At 41.5% G+C, this 16,679-nt stretch overlaps 1 protein-coding gene across 3 annotated transcripts in view; it reads right to left on the minus strand.

The window, feature by feature from the left end:
* Positions 1–130: 130 nt before the first annotated feature.
* Positions 131–16,679, minus strand: part of cstf2 (cleavage stimulation factor, 3' pre-RNA, subunit 2) — a 34,670-nt gene continuing 18,121 nt past the window's right edge. The window contains exons 8-13 of one of the 3 annotated variants that reach the window (XM_034181733.1): positions 11,690–11,749; positions 4,210–4,309; positions 3,876–4,099; positions 3,335–3,462; positions 715–789; positions 131–617 (exon numbers count right to left, since the gene is read on the minus strand). In XM_034181733.1, the coding sequence (XP_034037624.1) occupies positions 492–617; positions 715–789; positions 3,335–3,462; positions 3,876–4,099; positions 4,210–4,309; positions 11,690–11,749 (713 nt within the window). In that variant the 3' untranslated portion in view covers positions 131–491. The remainder of the gene's footprint in view (positions 618–714; positions 790–3,334; positions 3,463–3,875; positions 4,100–4,209; positions 4,310–11,689; positions 11,750–16,679) is intronic. The other 2 variants (XM_034181734.1, XM_034181735.1) reach the window with 2 other exon arrangements.

A 16,679-nucleotide genomic window follows, 5' to 3' on the forward strand; every position in this document is an offset into this window, starting at 1 on the left:
CCTGGAAAATTTCCTCCACGTGAGTGTGCGATGTGCTAGTCACGTAGCAGGTGGTTAATCAGTCCTAATGGAGCAAGAAGGAAAAAGATCCTTTGTTTTTTTATTCTTAAGAAACCCTCCCCCATTCTTCTGTCAGTCACTTATCGTTTGCTTTATTGACAGATCTATGTGTACACAGTCATAACATGGAAACACTTTACCCTTCAGAAGGAAACTTGAAAATCTTTTCTACTGAAATTTGAACTTTGCACAGAAACAAAACAACTAGCAGCTATACAATCACAGACGGATGTCTTCAAACTGGTTTGACTTGGGAGCAACATGACCACAGTGAGGTGTCTGGGGTGTACAAGAAAAAATAAAGGAAAACAGCTTGTTTCAAAGTACAGACCAGTGCCACAACATTGCAGGAATGCTTCACAATCCTCAACTTTGCTCGATCAAGATGAAAGCTACCAATCTGAAAACTTTCTGCATATTTAGTGAGTTCGTTAAGGGGCTCCTCCTGCAGTCTTCTGAATCTGCTCTTTGAGGATGAGGATGCTTTGCCGCTGTTCGGGAGGCAACATGGCGATCTGCTCTGGGGTCAGCTGCAGGACCTGCATGATCAGGGCAGCCTGCAGGAGGAACGGACTCGGTTAGAGAACACTGTCCTCACACACTGCTGTGAGCATCAAAGATCAACAGTCAGGGAGCCGATAAAATGACACGCACCTTCTCCTGGTCCTGTGTGGAGACCTGACTCTGCCCTGGGCTGAAGCCTCCTCCTGACGGAGGAACCCCCGGACCCTGAAACACAAACATTACCACTGATCCTCAACATTGATACATTCTTGGGGAAAATAATGAACCTCTTGCTGCAGATTCAAGAATTCCTCATTTTCACTTTGTCACCGCACACGATTCAAATTGATCAGAAGAGCTGTCGAGTTACCAGCCATGGCAGAGGTGTGCACGCCAATATAGGTTACATCTTCCAGCAAATCACACCCTTTTAGATGTAAACATCCAGCTGCAGTTAATCATTCATTACACATGGTCCAAGTCAGCAAAGAGGATAAAGACCAACATAGTTTGAGACTAGTCCTAGTTATCTGCCAATTTTATAAGAACACAAAACTGATTAAATTACTTACAGCACATTTTTTTGTGAATGTTAAATGTAGACGCTTTCTTCTTTTTTGTCAGTACTTGAGTTTTGCTGTGTCTGCTCCTGCTGCAGCAGTGGAACTTCGTGAATAAGTAGAAATCCATGTTGAGCACCAATGAACAAAATCTGGATGTGTAACATTATTTATAACTGCTCAACTGTACAATCAAACTAAAAGTAGCTGTTTTTAACTGGATAGCTATGTACCACTCCTTTTTAGAGCGAACCTAGTCTTCCCCATACATGCACTTACATGTGTTCAAGTATGCAAGTTGTGTTGTTGGAGCTCGGAAATATGGTCAAAACGTCTAAATTTTCTACTAACATCACTTGTCTTTTTGAACAGAAGGTTTCATCTATGCTGGATATGAATAAAAAGATTTGACTAACTATTTGACCAATTTTTTGAGAGATGTGTATAAATATGAAGAGCACAATGAGAATATCTGTGTTAGTCACTCTGTTTCACAACAGGATGTCATAATCTAAAGAAGTAAATACTAACCTTACATATTATCTTTAAGTATTATGGAAAATGACCTGCTTCATTATATTTATTTATAATGCAACTGTTCAACTTCAGTTTTGGTTGAACTAAAAGCAAATCCTGCAGTACAGAGAGGTTCCTCTATAGGAGGTGTGTCACGTAAGAAGATGAAGACCATCTGATACCGTAAAATACCAGATGAAGTACTGGCACACTGATCTCAGTCTGTAGGAGCCGAATATGAATAGAAAAGACGTGTGTTGGCTGTTTTAAATCGCAGTTATTGGCTCCACGTTATATAACAGTGAGACCGATGTGCACTGTTGATTTCAAAGACTTCTTGCGTATTGAAAGTGAAGCAGTGTGTTCATACATTTTTTTAACAAACTATACAGGGCTGTGCGTTGAGCTGCTCAACAGCGAAACACTGGCTGCTTGCTTCATCTCACAGACGAAGAGAGGAAAAGCGTGTTTGTCTTAGTCAATCAAGTTAAACTGACTAATCAAAAAAAATTCTTTATCAGGCTGATGCTTATTGTGTTAGATCAGAGTTTTGATGTATTCATCAACAGGGCACATCAATATATCAATGCTGTTTTTGGTAAAAAGAAAAAAAAAAAAGCTGCACTACGCAGCCTCAGGAACATCACTGAAGCACAAAGAAAAAAAAAAAAAAAAAACAAGCACTGAGCACAAAGCCGTTTTTAACAGGTTGCATTCTCGAGTGAACGATGTGCACGCAGAGCTGCAGCCCCTCCACTCAGTGTGACTTTACTGTGACTATCAAAATTAACACAGTTGTCACTTTAAAACCAAGTCACCATGAGACAAAAATCACACTTTAGTAAACTTTGCAATTAACCTGTGGTTCACCCGTGTGCCGGACCGTGAGGGCATTCCGTACGCACCACAAATGAGCTATGATCTATTACAACACAATAGCAAATAGAGGACAGGTCTCTGTTCTCTCAAAAAAAAAAAAATTCCAGGAATAAGTGGGAAAACGTGCACCTCTGTTTTTAATTAACATCATAAATTGTTAGCAATCTTGCTTCCAGCAAGAAGGCCGTGGATTCAGAACCCACTCTGCTCACTGTCATTTGGCCCTGCAGTAGCATCAGGAGGGGCACCATGCAGATTCATTACCAGATCTGCTGTGGTGACCCTCAGCAAACAGGAGATGCCTAAAGAAATTTTTTGTATGACAGCAGAAATGTATCAAATTTTATGCTTGTATCATCTCACCATTAGCTCCACCAAGATGCCCACTTTACCTTACTAAAAACAAAAGAACTACTTTTTATGGCACTTGACAGAAAAATTTGTTAGAAGCTTCCATTAAGTTTCACTGATGATCAGAATCCTTTCTTTAACAAAAACATTGCATTTCCCTTAGTTTTTTTTTTCAGCAACTCTAAAACATATCTAACGTATATTAGGGAGCACGATCGTCCCATTATTACCATTACATACATGACCGTATGTAAATTTCTGATGACAACTGGGCTTTGTACAGCTGATCAGGATCAAATTCAGATTTGGCATATTGCTGCCCCCTGGTGGAGATATTTGTTCTCATGATTACGTCTGCTGCTGCTCCTGCATATGGAGGCAGATTCTTGATTTCAAAGGACAATGTGACGTCACCTCACAGAGAGCAGAGAGCGACGTGAATACAGAACAGATTCAGCTATTACCGGTCTGGCGGGTGGAGGAGCATTAGGAGCCATATGTTGGGGAACTGGGGGGCCTTGCATTCCTGCTGCCATGGGAACCCTCTGAGGAGCCACTGGCCCACGAGCCTCCATCGCCCTGGGATCGCGGCCTGCAGACAGGAAACAGGTTCAGACTCATTATTCATGCTCGGGCGAATAGAGAGAGAACTGCCAATGTGTAAGCAGCATAACAGCGTAATGACAGACAGACCATTAAAGAAAAACTACATCTTCAAAAATTGTTTTTTTTTTTAGAGACTTAAAAGATTTCACAAGGTGCAATAAATGAGATAGAATAAAGTAAGGGACTTCTGAATCTGAACACATCATACACAGCTCTACCATTCCTATTTTAATCATAAAATAATATGCTGCTATGACAACAAACCGTTGGGTGCGCAGGCATTTGGGCCACGTGCCAGCTGGAACTGACATGTTCCACTCGTTCCACAAATAGAATGTCATTGACATGAACAGAATCAAGCCGGAATTTATGCAACAGGAACTTCTCTGGCATCGTTACCTCTGGGCTCCATTATGGGTCCCCGTGAATCCATCATCGGGGGCCCTCGGGGGTCACCCATCATGTTTCTAGGTTCTCCCATGGGTGGGCCTCTCATGTCCATAGGTGGTCCTCTCATTTCTTGAGGGGGTCCAGCTGCGATTTGTCCAGCTGCCATCTGCCCCATTTGACCCATGTGTACAGGCGGGGCTGGGTGCGGGGGTGGGGCCCCCATATAGCCCCGGCTAAAGGAAAACACAGAGTTAGATATTAAAGCTTTGTTATTTAACGAGTTAACACCATTCCAAATATGCACACACAACCTTTAGCAATGTTAAAAGTCTGAACATCTTACTTGGGGTCTATGACCTCTCCAGTGACAGACAGCAGTGTTCCTCCTCTGGGATCATTGGGACCATCTCCCAGCAGGCCTCTGGGGGGAATACCACCTGGGCCTGACAGAAGCCGATTGTAAGTAAATCTTCACACGTTTCAGTTGACAAAACCGTTCATGACTACACAATTTCTTCAACAACGGGTTTATGAAGATTAAAAACCACCATTAACAAAAATGACTAGGCTCAGTGTTTACCCGTGATCCCCATGACAGCACAACTGGAGTTGTGTGAGGTCGCTAAGGCAAGTGGAAAATGTCTAATACAAGGGGATAAACATGATGCAGTAAGCACTACAAACATCAGGATTGTGAAATGCAGATGGATAAAATCCCTCCTGGTTTACAATTAATGTAAATTAGTAGACATGTTCAAAACCTCTCTAAAAGCATTCCTTATTGCTAAAAAGCTTATAAATTGACATACAGAGTCACAGACAGTTGCAGAAATGTTGACAAGACGCAGGAAAAACACCACATACAACAGGCGTGTTAGTGTTCACTTGATTATCAGGTAAAGACACAAACTGTTCCATCATGTGTTAGTTCGATCCAAAAAGCCTGGATATAGGTGAACGTTACATGTAAGAGGTCAGATGTAGTTTTACTTTCAAAGACTGTACGGAAAAGTGTCTCTTTTTCCCCATGTTCATACTAATTTAATAATGATGAAGATAATTTTGTCCTGCAACAGACTGGCGGCCCGTCCAGGGTGAATCCTGCCTCTCGTCCAATGACTGCTAGGATAAGCTTCAGCCCCCCTGAGACCCTTGATTGGAATAAGCAAGTGTAGAAAATGATTGAAATAATGATCATTTTATTTATTTGTTTTTATTGTTATTAATGTGCCCTTCGCAATGTTTTAAGATTAGGCCTAAATGTTTTGGCAGAAGTGGACCTTCTATAATCAAGTTGCAACATTTTCTACTGTACAAAGTGGAAACATGATAAAAGGCTTTAAAACCAGCCTAGAAGCCTACATCCTGACAGTTCAGAGCATAAGAAGGCACAAAAGGCTCAACATATTCTGCAGGATAGGTGGGTACAGGATCATTTAGAGCCTTAAAAGTCATCAACAAAACCTTAAAATTTGGTCTTTCTATAAATTTAGCATTAGATTTGACACAGACAGATGCACCAAAATCTCAGACCAAAACCCCAGCTTCCTTTTGGCAACTACAGAAACAAGGTGCTGCAAAGCCTTAAACTTAAGTGGAGCTAAATTCACAAGAGCACAACTTTGGTCAGAAGCCTTTATAAGCCTATGAATGTGGTTTGTGGTTTCTTGTGCGGAGAAATTTCAGAAAGTTGCTACTCTGTTACCTTGCATGCACAGTGCAAGGTAGGCAGTCATCTATACAGTAGTGTTCAGAATAATAGTAGTGTTATGTGACTATTTCAATTTCAATTTATTTTCATTTATATAGCACCAAATCACAACAGAGTTGCCTCAAAGTGCTTCACACAGGTAAGGTCTAACCTTACCAACCCCCAGAGCAACAGTGGTAAGGAAAAACTCCCTCTGAGGAAGAAACCTCAAGCAGACCAGACTCAAAGGGGTGACCCTCTGCTTGGGCCATGCTACAAACATAAATTACAGAACAATTCACAGACGAATATACAAGAAATGCTATTGGCGCACAGGACAGGAGGATCGCCAACACGAATACAACTCCCATCTCTGGATGGAGCTGCACCTTAGAAAAAACAATCAGGCATCAGAAAGACAAAAAATACTGTATAATTTGCCAGCATTAAACAACAAAAAAAAAAAACAGAAATACTAAGGTGATCGCCAGCCACTAGCCCTAAACTTCACTAAAAGACCCAGAATTTAGGTAAAGTTGAGGCCGCAGCCCGCTCCAATTACTAATAAATGAATTAAAAGAGTAAAAAGCGTAAAACAAAACTGTACCAGTATGCTAGCCATATGAAAGGGTAAAATAAGTGCGTCTTAAGTCTGGACTTGAAAATCTCTACAGAATCTGACTGTTTTATTGACGCAGGGAGATCATTCCACAGAACAGGGGCACGATAAGAGAAAGCTCTGTGACCCGCAGACTTCTTATTCACCTTAGGGACACAAAGTAGTCCTGCACCCTGAGAACGTAAAGCCCGGGCCGGTACGTAAGGTTTAATTAGGTCAGCTAGGTAGGGAGGTGCCACTCCATGAATAATTTTATAGGTTAGTAGCAGAACCTTAAAATCTGATCTCACTGGGACAGGAAGCCAGTGAAGGGATGCCAAAATGGGTGTAATTCGCTATATTCGCTATATTTCGCAGGTGGAAGAAAGCAGTCCTAGTAATATTTCTAATGTGGAGGCCAAAGGACAACGAAGGATCAAAAATTACCCCAAGGTTCCTCACTTTGTCAGTGTGATGTATGACACACGAGCCTAGGCTGAGCGTTAACTGGTCAAATTGATGTTGATGTCTCACCGTACCAAGAACCATCATTTCAGTCTTATCAGTGTTTAAAAGTAGGAAGTTTCTAGACATCCAACTTCTCACTGCTGCAAGGCAATCTTCTAAGGATTTTATGTGAACGAGATTACTAGTTATCGGCATGTATAACTGAGTATCATCTGCATAGCAGTGAAAGGCAATCCCAAAACGCCGCAATATGTGCCCAAGGGGTGCTATATAAAGGGAGAAAAGCAAGGGGCCTAAGACAGACCCCTGTGGAACCCCAAATTTCATGTCACTAAGGTTAGAGGTAGTGTTACTGTACAAAACACAGTGAGAACGACTGGTTAAGTATGACTTCAGCCATGAAAGGGCACTCCCAGTAATCCCAAAATGATTTTCCAGCCGTGGGGCCGTGCATTATCCTGCTGCAACATGAGGTGATGTTCTTGGATGTATGGCACAACAATGGGCCTCAGGATCTCGTCACGGTATCTCTGTGCATTCAAAATGCCATCAATAAAATGCACCTGTGTTCTTCGTCCTTAACAGACGCCTGCCCATACCATAACCCCACCGCCACCATGGGCCACTCGATCCACAACATTGACATCAGAAAACTGCTCACCCACACGACGCCACACACGCTGTCTGCCATCTGCCCTGAACAGTGTGAACCGGGATTCATCCGTGAAGAGAACACCTCTCCAACGTGCCAAACGCCAGCGAATGTGAGCATTTGCCTACTCAAGTCGGTTACGACGACGAACTGGAGTCAGGTCGAGACCCCGATGAGGACGACGAGCATGCAGATGAGCTTCCTTGAGACGGTTTCTGACAGTTTGTGCAGAAATTCTTTGGTTATGCAAACCGATTGTTTCAGCAGCTGTCTGAGTGGCTGGTCTCAGACGATCTTGGAGGTGAACATGCTGGATGTGGAGGTCCTGGGCTGGTGTGGTTGCACGTGGTCTGCGGTTGTGAGGCTGGTTGGATGTACTGCCAAATTCTCTGACACGCCTTTGGAGACGGCTTATGGTAGAGAAATGAACATTCAATACACGAGCAACAGCTCTGGTTGACATTCCTGCTGTCAGCATGCCAATTGCACGCTCCCTCAAATCTTGCGACTTCTGTGGCATTGTGCTGTGTGATAAAACTGCACCTTTCAGAGTGGCCTTTTATTGTGGGCAGTCTAAGGCACACCTGTGCACTAATCATGGTGTCTAATCAGCATCTTGGTATGACACACCTGTGAGGTGGGATGGATTATCTCAGCAAAGGAGAAGTGCTCACTATCACAGATTTAGACTGGTTTGTGAACAATATTTGAGGGAAATGGTGATATTGTGTATGTGGAAAAAGTTTTAGATCTTTGAGTTCATCTCATACAAAATGGGAGCAAAACCAAAAGTGTTGCGTTTATATTTTTGTTGAGTGTACATATATACACATATATACACATATACATATATATGTGTGTGTGTGTGTATGAAAACAGAAAAGCTTGTATCACAACACACACAAAGGGAGTGTTCCATTCTCTGTGTAGGACATAATTACACCACTACATCATACACAGAGAATAGTTGTTAGCTGCTATATCACTGTTTAAAATGTCACTTATAAGATCTTTAAATTCACAGCAAGCCAATCAAATCTCCTTTCTAAGCCACCACTGTGTGAACTCAAGACTCACTGATAGACAGGGTGATGCTCTTGTTGCCCCAAACCTTTATTTGTTGGAAAAAACTTTTTGCTCAAATCAAAGGCTTCAGAAACAGAGTCATTTAACATTATTATTTGTCTTGGTGGATCGTTTTCATTGTGTACAGATGCTGCTGTGTCTAGCTGTGGTAAAGGCTGCCATGAATGAAGCGCTGTGACTCTAAACGTTTAATGCTCTGGCTGCTAAGATCAGGCCCGCTGATTTGATCAGCCCTGATCGATCAGGATATCTGTTGATTGCACCAACATGCAGCGACGAGGCTTATTTTAAAGTCACAGGTTTGATCAGACAGAGACAGATATATATATATATATATATATATATATATATGATTCCCTGTTCTGAGCACACACAGGCGCTGTGTGATCATGTTCTCCATCTGAATCACTCTGGGTGCACACACTCAGTTTTGGTTGTGCACAGGAGCGCTGTGTTGCAGACTTGCATGCAGTAACGCTGTGCTGCGCAGACCTGCTTAAAACTGTGTCCAGCACTCTACGCCGAAGAAAATTAAACATGTTTAATTTCTTCTGTCCTACATGCGTAGCCCTCAACATACTGCTGCGTAGGGAGCAAAAACTCCACGTACAGCTGCTAAAAGTGGGCGGAGAGCTACTCAACTCGGCCTAGACGATACACCACAGCAGCTCTATGAATATGCCAGTGTGAAAGGGGCTTAAGCAGCGGCACAACAAAGACATTCAGTTGAATGGAAAAATGTGTCCTAACATTTGACCTGTAGTGCATGTGTGGTACAACTAGCCTATATGCCAACAGGTCCCTTCTTTTTGTCGAGTTAGAAAGTTAACTATGAGACTTTAAATTATTGTGCAGGTTGAAAGCCAACATTTAAAATTTTAATTGGCATTTGAAACATGCCATTTGTTTTGAAAGAATGTCTTCCAAAAGAAAAATGATCTGCAATCCTATGTGACAGAGTATTCTCTTTCCATTGTCACCTTGTGTTTCGAAGAATACTGCAAGAGAGAACAAGCCGAGCCGAGCCAAGCTTAAAGGCAACTTTACATTTGCTAATTAAGGGTCATCTTCACACTCCAGCAGTTTGCATGCTGTAAACAGTAAGATCACATACACACCGAGATGGGGATTAGATACAGAAACACATTTCTTGAACAGTATAATTTGGTGCAAGTGATCCCTCATGAAGTATAGTTTTAGAGAAAATGCACACAAGTAAAAGTAAGAGATTGGAAGATGTATTATATGTTATAATTATTTAACATTTTGGCTGACTAAGTACAAATGCTCTCAGGCAGCCGCCACACTCAAAATTCATGTTGTGCCAAATACTGAAAATTGAACATCTACCGATTGAGGATCTGTAATGTGTTGCAAAAACTGAGCACATTTAATCTGAAGAGACTTCTTTAAGACGTTCCTTTAAATTTATAAAACACTATGATGGTGTTCTTAACACATGGGGTGCAAATGAAGCCTTGCCAGATGTACATTTTGACTGCTTTTCCTGTGTGAGACACAACAGCTGTATCAGAATATGCAGCCAGCATACGGAAGAAACCTGACAGGTGCTCAAAACATGAAAAGTCTACCGTTAGTAATATAGCTGCATACTGTCATGAGGGCAGTACCGTTGTTTGCTTTCTATGAAGCACGAGCATTTCAGAATGTGTGCTGTACTGTTATAAGAATGTTCTCTTTCAAAATGTTTAGTGGGGTGTTGACTGTGTTGGGACAATCATGCAGTTTTGGTCAAACCTGGACACTGAGATGAACTGTGAGAAGCTGCCAACAGAGTACTTTCAGTCTCCTACAAATCTACACAGCATGCACTTATCTGAGCTGCATGCGTGTATGAAATTTCTTTAAACATATGTATGCAAACATTTCATGACAGCAGTAGAGGTTGGACACTAAACACAAAATGGACTCCTGTGCAACTGCACATCAATCCTCTCTACAGCTCCATGCATACTGTCAATCAATTTTATACCAGTAATTAATGAGGAATTCTATGAAGAGCCACCAAACGGCATCCGAATATTTGAGTCCAAACCACAAGCGCCAGACTGGAATCACATAAAGAAAACGTGGTATTTCTGTGCATGCACAGTTTTGTACAAACTAAAATACTGAATGGATATTCTCTGTGCATAGCAGGTCAGACATGTGCATCTGACATTAATATCACCAACACTATCACTGCTATTAAAGTCACACATTTGTTTCTGTATGACACATAGCAAGGCAGATATGTAAAATGATTGTGTATTTTTTCGATTAAAAAGCACCACATTTTGCACACTGTATGATATATAATTTTTTTTAAAACAATTTCGATATCACGCAATGCTCACCCCCCGCCAAGGATAACAAATAGCAAAATCCAATTCAAATATTAAAAAATTAGGCTAGGCATGATATATAATTAATTACTGTTACTTTGAATTGTAAATATTTGTATGTATATTCTGTTTTAATTGTTTTTCTATCAGGATTCATTTATTCTTGTATGTTGTGTCGTTTTAGTCTGTTTCAATGTTACTGGGACTACAGATGGAAATTACCATCTTGATATAATCTGGCATATTTACATGTAACTATGTCCATTAATATGCACTGTCCCATATTCATATACACTGCAAAAAAGGGGTGTCAAAATCTTCTCAAGAGAAATGATCTGTCCATGCAGCAAGATAATTTTCCTCAGATTTAGTGTTTTTGTCTTGTTTTAAAGATACCATTTTTTGAAGTGTAGAATTTTTAATTATACATCAAACAATGTCTGTGCAAATTTTGGTGCTTTTGCCATAAACTGCACATATCTGTGGCACAATAACATCGTAGGGTTTGTACAGCAAAAATATAGAGAGGATGGGTGAATGAGTGACGCCATCCCAGGCAGCCTGCATAGACAATAACTCAAAAACAATAAATGCCATCATGTTGTAACTCACAAAATTAAAAACAGCGCATAAAGAAGGTGAACTAATTAAATCACAGCAAACTCTGATGCGTTACATCAGTCCTAAGAGCTACTTTCTTTTGCCTATGTAGCACTGCCTTATGTGGGTAAACATGAGATGAAATACACAACAAAATGGGAAATTAAACCCGAAATCAAAGAATAGAAAGCTTGGCTCCGGATGGTGCCAAAGCTTTTTGTTATTAATGTAAATTACTGAGTGACAAGTCTAACCACTATAAATGACCACTTTGGTGCATTTTGAGCACATTACTTAGTCTTTGGACAACTATTGAGAGTGTGACAGGTAAACGGCAGCACTTTAAGCAATGCCAGTGACCTGACTGAGGGAACGCAGTGATACCTGGAGGCCGGTCCATGATTGCTTGCCCAGACGATCCTGTGGGAGAATGCTGAAGGTTTCCTGAGCCAGCATTAAAGTGAGAAGAACAGGAAACACAAGACTCAAGGGAGCAAAGCAGCAATTGAGGACTGTTCCGAAGCATGTTGGCCAGAGTATTTTATGCACACTCATGCAAATAGATCAAAAGGGATGAATTCATTACTGGTTGAAAATCTAACTTCAAGAATAAACTACATGACATCACCAGTGTGCACAACAGACCCGATCATGTGTAACTTACAAAGTTTTTCTGTGCTAGGGAGCTGAACTGCTTTAAAAAGCACCTGTAATGCATGGCGATGGTGACACCTAGTGTTCCCAATGAGCCATGCTGCAAATCAAAAAACACTTTCATAAGTAGTAACTTTTACAAAAAGTTTTGTTTTTTAAGAAATCATATTCTTACTGAATTGTTTATATGTTAATTTGCAGCACTCACATCTCATCAAGATATTTAAATAGATTCAGTGCTTCTCAAGTTGGTCTTCACCTGACCTACACATTTTCTATCTCTAGGTGCTCTGCCACAAGCTGATTAACTCATTTTAGTCTTTGTTAGTACTTAACTGGCTGCACACCTGAATGAGCTAATCAGCTTGTGGCAGAGCAGGAGAGATGGAAAATGTGTAGGCCAGGCGGTACTTGAAGACTGGGTTGGGTTGAGAACCACTATACTAGATGCAATGACATTGATGGCATGATCTATTGTAGCGTTGTTGACGTACATATTAATCTGCTAAATTTATTGCATTTTCTTCAACAACTCAATCTAAATCCCTGCAGTGAATGCATCAAAGATTTGAATGCAACTACAAGAGATACCACCATCTACCGTTAAGTAATAGGTCACTTTGAAAAGAAATCGATTTCTGGGTTGGTGTTTCTAGGACAAAATAGGAAATAGTGTCTTCAAATTATAAATGACTGAAAATTAAGCTTTTACTTAATAGCCCACTGCAATATCCCTGTGTCACTCCACAACCTCCTTGAAAAAAGGAGGTCTGAATACTGATCCAAGTATTTGAGACTAAGGGTGATGTTTTTGAGGTATCAGCTCAGTGCACTTCAGTCTTATTACGATTTTGTGTCTTTGTTAGGTTGCCCTTGAGTAAGGTCCTTAATCCCCAAGTTGCTCCCAGTGTGCAGCTGAGCGTGGCAGCAGGCTGAGATCTGTGTGCGTCAGTGTGAATGTGAGGCCTCACCATAAAGCGCTTTGAGTGTCAGCATTACTGAAAAATGCTACAGAAACGTAGCCCACTCCTCTCATACAAACGTTTTCTGCTGCATCATGACAAAGCTGTTACAGTCCAGCACTGAGATTGAGTTTGGGGTCATAGAGGGATCATGTCACAACTTCTGGTACCTATTTCAACAACACTGGTTCTCCTCATTTCAGTTTTTCCTTGCAGTTTGGATTAATTTTGACTACTATAACTATGCCTGTCATTTAAATAAATAAATAAAAGCCGTGTATGACTATCAGGTTGTTACAAAATAAGCTGCTGGAGAAAACAACAGTCGGTCTGAGTTTCTCTTACAGTGGAGGGTGTTAGAATGCAAAGAAGTTGCTGTATTTTCTCACTGCAATTCTTCAGCAAATATTAAAATAGTGGTAATATGCTCTTAATAAATGTTTAATAGTCTACCGTGCAACTTGTAATGAAAAAGAATACTTAAATATTTATCAGTAGCATATCAGAGTCAAAAAGAAGGGACTTCCCAACTTTTAAATATTGATGTAGATGAACATGTTTATAAAATATCAAAAACATCTGTTGAGGAGCGCTTCCTGGTCTCAAAAAATTATGAGTGCCTTGGAGTAATTTTTTTGGTTGTAGGTTCATTAAGTATGTATTGAATATTTTTGTTGTTTTTAAACGAGCGTTTGAGTCAGATGACTGGGCTGCACTATGGGACATCCTGAGAACTTGGGGGATCCCCAGTGAGTTGCTTGACATCACTCCCGGCCTAAACGGTAATGTGAGTGCTTTGCAAAGTGGGAGTAGGGTCTCTGCCTTCTTGCCAATACATTCTTGTGTTCATCTGGGATGTGTTCTGGGTTCAATACTCAGGTGGTGGTGGGTAGAGTCATGGAGCCCAACAACAACTTGGGTACTATCACTGAGGAAAGGTTTAGTGACTGACGTTTTGGATGATGCTGTGACCTTTGTGGAATCAGTACAAACTATGATTTGGGACACTGAAAAGCTGAGTGACAGGTCAGAGTGCATTTCTTTTGGACCAAGACTAAAATCCAGGCTTTAGCCATCAACAGTGTGTCATTAGATAGTGAAATTGCTACTTTTTTTTTAAATTCACTTATGTCAATGAAGACATTGTGGACTTTGACACCAATACACATATTGGGGGAGGCATCTATGAAGGCACAAAATTGCTGGACAGAAGTGTTTGGCAATGCAGTCCAGGAGAATTAAGAGTCAAATTTTTAAAATCACAGGTGACCTGGACACTACGCAGTGAGCTATGGCGATACCTCAACATTGTGGGTACTAGGTCTCTCTAGAGCAGGTCCTAGAGTCCCACTTTGCATCAGAGAAACAGTTAGTTCGGGAGATTCATATTAGGTATAAAGCTTGCATTGTGAGGAAAAATATCAGCTACAACATTAAGGACATGTGGCGTGCTTCTCCAAGTATGATCGAGAGTGCAGGTACCTCACTCCGAAGTGCCCCAGCAACTGAAAAAGCCCAAGGGGACATACACGTATCACCCGACTGCAGCAAATAGATGGCTACTTTGAGGAAATGGGGAATAACTGGTTGTTGGACTTGAAAAACAACATTATTAATACCATATCTTGCAGACTATTAAATACTTAAACTGTGACAATTACTTTTTGTTAAGACTGGCCCAAATATACTGCCATGCTTTTATTTTTACATGATCTCACACCTATTTATGAAACCTATAATCCTTAACACATTTTGCACACAACATTAATGTTTATGCCAATATAATAAAGGAAAAACAGATTCATAAATCATATGAATCGATGGAACTGAACACCACCTGAGTAGAATCAGATGAGCAGATACACGTCCAAAATTATGCTACAATATAAACTAGAAGTGCAATTAAAGACAATAACTACAACCAATAATCATGAACCAAAAGGTTTAAGGGAGAGAAGACTTTGGTTAGTGATATTACCGTATTTTCCGCACCTTAAGCCGGATTATAAAGGCGCGCCCTCAATTAGCCCGTACTTAACCCTTACATAAGGCGCACCTGATTATAAGGCACATGCTAAAACATATAGTCTACAAAAAAAAAGTCACGGAAGCAAAACAGTGAGTTTATTTGAACTATATAACAACTTTGAACTACCGGTATTTAACAATACGGTACTCACATTATTTTTTATTATGGTTCTGTCACAAATCCATCGAAGTCCTCATCTTCTGTGTCTGAATTGAACAGCTGGGCAATTTCGCCATCAAACATGCCAGGTTCCCGCTCATCTTCCCTCTCATTATCGTCGGAGTCGGTCTCATTGCCAAGTGGCTGTTCAGCAATGATGCCGGCTTTTGCGAAAGCTCGGACAACAGTTAAAGCAGAAACCTGAGCCCAGGCACCCACAATCCATTCACATATGGTGGCGTAACTCGCCCGGCGCTGCCTCCCCGTCTTCGTGAAGGTGTGTTCGCCGTCTGTCATCCATCGCTCCCAAGCTGCTCGCAACTTCACTTTGAACGCCCTGTTTACACCAGTGTCCAGCGGTTGGAGTTCTTTTGTTAGTCCTCCCGGAATGATGGCAAGCTCCGAATTAGTTTTCTTGACGTGGCTTTTCACAGTAGCGGTGAGATGGGCGCGCATGGAGTCGCAGATCAACAGGGACGGTGATGCGCGGAAAAAAACATCCAGTCTCTTTACATACACTTCTCTCAGCCACTCACTCATTTTCTCCTCGTCCATCCAGCCCTTTTGATTGGCCTTAACGACGACTCCGGCTGGAAATGTTTCTTTTGGCAGCGTCTTCCTCTTAAAAATTACCATGGGTGGTAGTTTCTCTCCATTACCATGGCAAACAAGAACAACAGTGAAAGCCGACTTCTCATGGCCTGTGGTGCGTATGGATACCGTGGTGGTCCCCTTCTTCTCCACAGTATGGTTCATGGGGATGTCAAACGTGAGGGGGACCTTGTCCATGTTGGTGATGTGGTTGGGCTGGATCTTTTTTCGGTAATCTTGTGTCTGCAGTAGGTGCGGAAGATGGCCAGCTTTACTTTGTAATCCACTGGGAGTTGCTGCGCTACGGTAGTCCTCGCGCGGATAGAAAGCTGACGCCTTTTCATAAAACGAAAGCACCAAAACAGACCTCCGTCAAAGTTTTCGATGTTCATGTCTTGTGCTATCGTTTTTGCCTTCAGCCGAATGGTGACTGTAGAGACGCTTCTCCCGGCTGTTCTTTGTTCAATGACCCATTGCTCGAGTTGGTCTTCTAACTGTGGCCACCTCGCTTTGTCCCCGCGGAAACTCAGTTTGGTCTTTTTAACTTGGCGCAGTTCATTTTCTTGTTTCCTCCACTTACGTACCATAGATTCATTGATCTTGAATTCTCTCGCAGCTGCTCTATTCCCATGAACAACTGCGTAACTGATAGCCTGCAGTTTGAATTGTGCCTCGTAAGCATGTCTCTTCGCTGGCGCCATTTTCGGGGGTCCTTAGACAAACAAATGTTTTGCAGGATACCTGTAGTATACCTACCGGAGGAGTGGCGGAGGTACCGGTAAATGTATGTACCACGGACTCTTCTCTGATTGGTTTATCGCTAGCAGCGTACGTACTCTACGCTGCCAGTGTACGAATTTTATGTATTACGTAATGTTCTCTGATTGGTTTATCGCTGCCAGCATACGTAGTCTACGCTGCCAGCGTACGTATTTTACGTATTACATCCCTGTGTCAGCGGGAAATGGTCCGATATTCT

Source organism: Thalassophryne amazonica, chromosome 11, assembly GCF_902500255.1.
Source record: "Thalassophryne amazonica chromosome 11, fThaAma1.1, whole genome shotgun sequence".
Lineage (NCBI taxonomy): Eukaryota > Metazoa > Chordata > Actinopteri > Batrachoidiformes > Batrachoididae > Thalassophryne > Thalassophryne amazonica.